At 36.1% G+C, this 6,000-nt stretch overlaps 1 protein-coding gene across 1 annotated transcript; it reads right to left on the bottom strand.

The window, feature by feature from the left end:
* Positions 1-816: 816 nt before the first annotated feature.
* Positions 817-3,991, bottom strand: LOC141591980 (eukaryotic translation initiation factor 6-2-like). Its single transcript, XM_074412509.1, has 8 exons — positions 3,834-3,991; positions 3,664-3,718; positions 3,254-3,350; positions 3,069-3,154; positions 2,934-2,978; positions 2,122-2,252; positions 1,385-1,495; positions 817-1,276 (listed from the first exon to the last, which is right to left on the bottom strand). Exons 2-8 carry the CDS (start codon positions 3,671-3,673, stop codon positions 1,019-1,021), a joined length of 738 nt encoding a protein of 245 aa, XP_074268610.1. The 5' UTR covers positions 3,674-3,718; positions 3,834-3,991; the 3' UTR covers positions 817-1,018.
* Positions 3,992-6,000: the final 2,009 nt, after the last annotated feature.

Below are 6,000 nucleotides of genomic sequence, written 5' to 3'. Positions count from 1 at the left end.
AAGGGGTTTAATTTCACTTATTATGTAAGTTATGGGGCCTAATCACTCCAATTGAAAGTTATGGAGGTTGATTTCACAATTGTACAAAGTTATGGGGGTCAATCACCACTTCCCCGGATAATAATAAGTAGCTTAATCCAAAAGCATATTGTTGCGGTTGTGAGTTCGAGCACCCCGACACTCAAGTTGTCGAACATGGGAAATGATTCGAACAAAGGAAATATATTTATAATTAATACGGAGTACATATATGTACTATAACTATACCTAAAAGTATGTTTTAGTCAAAACTTATAATAAATTGGTGGTATACTGGTATGATTAGCTAGTATTCCAATTGTCATTCCAAAAGAAATTATTAACGGAGTAAGATAAAAATTGATTGATACATACTGTAATTTATATACCCATTCGTTTACAGAGTATACTCGAATTTATGTACTTATCTTAATGTGTCGTGAGTATACGTGAATTTTAGAATTTATGTACTTATCTCAATGTGTCGAAATTTGAAGTATTACGATAATATTTTCTTTTGCACTTTTCTTTCAGCTCTCCAATATTACTTATTTGTGTATTCTGATTGACTGTGATTTAGTTGATCACATTTATCTTCATCTATATGTTTCTCCTCTACCTTGACGAAGCTAGATTTAAGGTTATGAGTTTTTGTTGGCATGCTCGAGAACTCGAAGCACATGTCATTTTCCAAAAAGCTTAAGAAATATGGAGTAAAATGAACACAAATTTTCTGGTTTTGTGATTTTGTTGCGCTGCTCTATTTAAAAACTGGCCTGTTGTGAAGCTTCTGCTCACTTTGATACCAAATTCATGCTTATAAACTAAAAAAGGATTACATGCTACAACATCAACTCTAGAATTACAGTAATAAATTTCCCGTTGCAAGGATTAAAGATACTCTTGTTCACAAAACAGTTTAAATTGGAAAAACACAACACGATATCATCATCGTTACATCATTCTAGCAACTTAAAGCACTCGAAGACACCAAGTAATTTCAAACATAAGTATCAATCAAGGATTTCCTCATCTCATCCACGATAGCACTAGGCTGGGCTTCTCTCAACTTGAAAACACTCTCGATCACTGATAGTTCAGTGGCTGTAGTGTCAGACCCACAGAACGCAGTCCAGTCGTTCACGGTTAACCCAGCTGCAATTACTTCACTTCCACGGTTCACAGTCCCGGCCACAAGCGGGACTTGAAGGAGGGTTGAAAGCTCATCAAGGTCTTCAATTGATGTATGAGGATGGACCTGCAATTAGATATACATTTACTGGGTAATGCTCTGATAATAATTCCATAGGGAAAAATATACACACACAAAAAAAACATGCGATAGAACACGAGAAAGAAGTTGTACCAGGCCGCCTTTGTTGGAAAGAGCGCAGTAGCTCCCCACCAAAATATTGCCGGCAATAGTTTGTCGGAAAACCTCGACACCAAGGACATCAGCTATTATTTCTTCGGTTTCCTGAAAAGAAAGGTAGCGCACGATCATTCACACGATCTGGTCTCAAATGATGAGCCGTCCACACCAATGTGGCAATGCCAACTGCCGGCCACACGTACACAAAGTAATACGAATAGTAGAGTCGCCCAAAGTAAAATAGTGTACTAAAACAAACAAAAAGAAGATGAGACTCTTGGGAAAGAGCACCCGAAAAATCAAATTGCAGGAGTTTAAATAGCTTAAAGTGCTGAGATTTGGAGAACTGAAGAAATTCCAACAAAAAGACGATCAATCATCATCATAAGGTCTGGATCGGAGACTCAGAGTGGAACAATAAACTCAGCTGAAACTTTGTCATCTAAAGAGGTTGCATTCTAAGAAGCTCCATGAAGTAATCAACTGAATATTGAATTCAAGAGAATGGAACCCACGAAATTGTCATTAAATCTTTATGGCAAAAAAAGATATCTAAATTGAATACTGAACACTGATTAAAAGTATGGTCTCCTCAACTAATAGCAATAAACATGTCAGAATAAACAATGCCGACATCAAACTCATTCATTCAGAACTGATGTAGATCGCGTTTTGGTGGTAATTACGGAATACACCGTACTTTAAAAAGAAAAATGGATAGTGATCTATACCTTATCAAGGTCTGTGTGGGTCAGAGCAACATAATCATTGCATGCTATGCAGTTTCCGAGCGCAGACAACCTTTCTTCGATGCGTTGTACAACCACCTCATCAGGTAGACTGTTCCTCAAGTGTTGGAGTTCTGTAAATGCATATGTATCAAATATCAATATGGGAAAAAGGATAATCTTGTGATAGGATGCAAAAATTATTTAGGACTACTTTGTTCGGTTGTTCCAACAAATACTTCCCACTTACTCTTTAACCCAATGAGAACTGATATCCCTATACGGCTATACCCATAACCATGCCCATCAAAAAACAAAAATAGACGGAATGCTCACTAGCGATAAACAAATGCTTTAGACAGTGACAACGGGAAAAATCAAAACTCAATAACAATTGCCTCCAACTAAACAAGAACAGCAAGGCTATTTGTAAGAGCAAGCAAGTGTCAACTACTTTCTTTCCATGTGTGGAGTTTACGCGTCATCCGGGAAGTCTCTTTATTAACATAGGGGTAACCAGGTAACGCCACCAACCTCCGACCCATGTTATGATGTTTCCTCACCATTAGAGTATCACACAAGAAGTCAATACCGAATGCAAAACCCTCACATGAGGAAGAAGTAGAAAGCTATGGATGACAACATATACATATAACGCAGTGTCAATACTCTAGATACCTAACAAGAACTCCATCCTCTTTTACAAATGAAACACGTCAAGCTTGATAGCAAAACCAAACAACAGTCCCGACTATGACAATTGTTCATTAAGCTTGCTACAAATGTAAATACATTGTTCAGTAGTCAAAACTCACCCTGATCAGTTGTGGAGTGAGGAACAAGAAGACCATTTTTGTTACCTGCCATTTCATCAGCGGAATCCATGTAAGCAACAACAACTAAAAAAAATGAAACATTAATGTCATCGAATTATATTCCACACTACTCACCGGCACACATCCGGCCAATAATTCTAGTCCCTGCAATGGAGGTCTTCACAACAGGCATATGTTCTGCCAGCTCAGATTCAAATGTGCTGCAAGAATGCAGAAATATCAGAATCCAAAATATATCCAAGAACAACAGAAACCAAAGTAACTAAGCTTATACAAACTCAAAATTTCGATTAACCCACCTGTAAAAGTTCTCAGAACCGCCAATCGCAACCAAACAATAAGCATTAGTTAACTTGGAAAAGACACCCACTTCACAATTGTTCTCAAATTGAAGTCCTGCATAAAAGCCAATCACTTACATACTTATACACAGCAAACACAACCACCCAGTAAAAATCTCATTAAAGAACCGCCTCAGAAATTACTCCTTCCGTCTCAATCATTTGATTACCTAATTGCAATATTATTTTAATCAAAGATAAACAAACGATTCGAATGAGCGAATATAAGCAAACAGATCAATCAATCTAATAAACCCCTTAAGAACAAAAAGTTGATATCGTTATTCTATAATCAAACTTCAGAAAACAACAGTAACAATAAAGCAGCACAAAAAAAAAAAAGCAAAAAACAATGAAAAGTTAATTACTTGTAGCCATGATTGGAAAATTAAGCAAAACCCACGAAGCCAAATATATAAAAACCTGCAGAAATAATCAAATAACATCAAAAAGTTGAATTTTTTTTATCAAATTTAATAGTAGAAGAAACCCTAATTGAAGAACAAAAAAATACCCAAAAAAAGAAAGAATTAAAAACCTGTGATGAGAAGGGTGAAGGAGATAAAAGAGAAAAGGGTGACAGAAAAATCAAGAAGCGGCGGTGAAGGTTAAGTGTTGTGAGAGATTGGTAGAAGAGAAGTATGGCAGATTGATTGGGAGGCCTTGTTCTATGACTTGTTTATGGTTTCAGGGTTCACCACTTTATATACGAGTATCTATCTACTTTGTAAAAAGTAAAAACCAATTTACCTTTTTTTAAAAAAAATGAAAAAAATGGAAAAAAAGATAATTTAAATTACATGAGTGGTAAATAAAATATTCTAGAAAATCGCAAAAGTGATAATTAAGCTCTCGGCTTTTATGTGAGACTGAATTCAATGTTTTAAATTACGAGTATTAGTCCTTAAGTTAGATAAAAGTGAACTTAAACTCGCTCATTGTCTAAAATCTCATGAAAAAACTCGCTCATAGATTAAGGGTTGATGAAACTAAAAAACAGAAAAATCGAGCATTCTATCATTTAGGTTTTGATTAACTAAGATATTGATAATGCGGTTTGGTGAATGGAATTGTTTCGACAAAGCATTTGTGTTGAAATGCATCATCTTTGAAATGGAAACGATTTATTGTTTTGGTTAGAGCTGATCATCAGCACAGACTGACCCGACCCGTCCTAGCCCGTTATTTTATGCAGCCTGGCCTGAACCGGCCCGGCCCGGCCTTGGCCCACCATTTTAGCAAAAATAAAAAATAAAAAAAATAAAATGGTAAGGCCCGCCAGCCAGGCTCGGCCTTAGCCCGCCTCTGCTCCTGGCCCAGGTCAAGCATATCCCAGCCCGGCCCGGGCCCGGCCAAGCCCGTCCCTTCCTCCTGGCCTGGCCCGGGTTTGACAAGGAGAGTCCGGCCCGGCCCTAGCCCGACCCGAGTACAGGTCTAGTTTTGGTTTGTAATTTTAGAGAAAAAGTGAACTGACCTAAATGAACCCTTTTACTAATAACTTTATTGTTTTCATTATATAAGAGTTACCAGCTCCGTTTTTACATATGAAGTTAACTTTATATATGTACACATTTCATAATAATTCCTCATATTTTGAGGATACCGAAAAAAAAAAAAAGTAAAAGTATCTCCAAATATTACTCCAATAGGAATATACCTCTAGAAATAATACGGCCGTTCTAATCATTAGCATTTTATTTAAAAGTAAATACGGTAGATAATAAGCTCCCTAGTGGCTAGTACAGTGTACTCCCAAAGTGGACAAAAAGGTAAACTTTTGTTTTAAGGCTGCCAATGAAAACTTGGCGGCCAAGTATTTTATTTTTGTTTATGAAAGGATGCCAATAATAATATGGTCAAATAATCTTTGAATACTTGGAGACCAAGTGTTAGAAAAAGATAAACAGAAAAAAGAGGATATGAAAATAATGCAATACTTGGAGACTAGGGATGGCAGTCCCACCCTTACCCTGTGGATATTCATCCACCCGAAATTAAATGGGTGGGATATGAATGACGAATTTTTTTCGAATTTAGGGTAGGATATGGATATGGGTGAATTTAGGGTGGGATATGGATTATCGTCTCTCACCCGCTTAACCACTCTGTGGATATCCGAAATTAATATTTATAATTAATTTTTTATTAAGTTAATAATTATTTAGGTCATTAATGATTTCCCTTCAAAAATATATTTTTTTTATCAGAAATTTTACTTAATTTTAATATCATATTGTTATTTAGGAAAAGTAAAACTTGTATTTATGTGGATATTGTTATTTTCACTAATCAAAGTAACTTACTTTTGTTAGTTTAATCAATAATATAATGCGTTGGTGGTTTCTTTGTAGTTAGCGTGGCGTATTTGTATGGTCACTTGCTTTTTGAAAATGACTTTGTTGTTGGATATATACTAGGTTGCTATTTGCTAACACATATTGTTACTTGAATTATGTATGCCATTTAATTTTATCGCCACAATTGTTTTACGATATATTATCTTTAAATTTTATACGCTGTAAAAATATCCAACGGGTACCCGCTCCACCCGCTTCACCCGGTGGATATGGATATGGATGGATGAAAAAATATTAAATGGATGAGGGTGGGATATGGATGACCATAAATTAAATGGATATGTATATGGCTCCACCCCATCCATATCCCACCCATTGCCAATGGAGACCAAGTAGACAATATCTAGT

The sequence above is a fragment of the Silene latifolia genome, chromosome 7 (assembly GCF_048544455.1).
Source record: "Silene latifolia isolate original U9 population chromosome 7, ASM4854445v1, whole genome shotgun sequence".
Lineage (NCBI taxonomy): Eukaryota > Viridiplantae > Streptophyta > Magnoliopsida > Caryophyllales > Caryophyllaceae > Silene > Silene latifolia.
The sequence above is the reverse complement of the archived record's forward strand: the minus strand, read 5'-3'. Positions and strand labels throughout refer to the sequence as shown.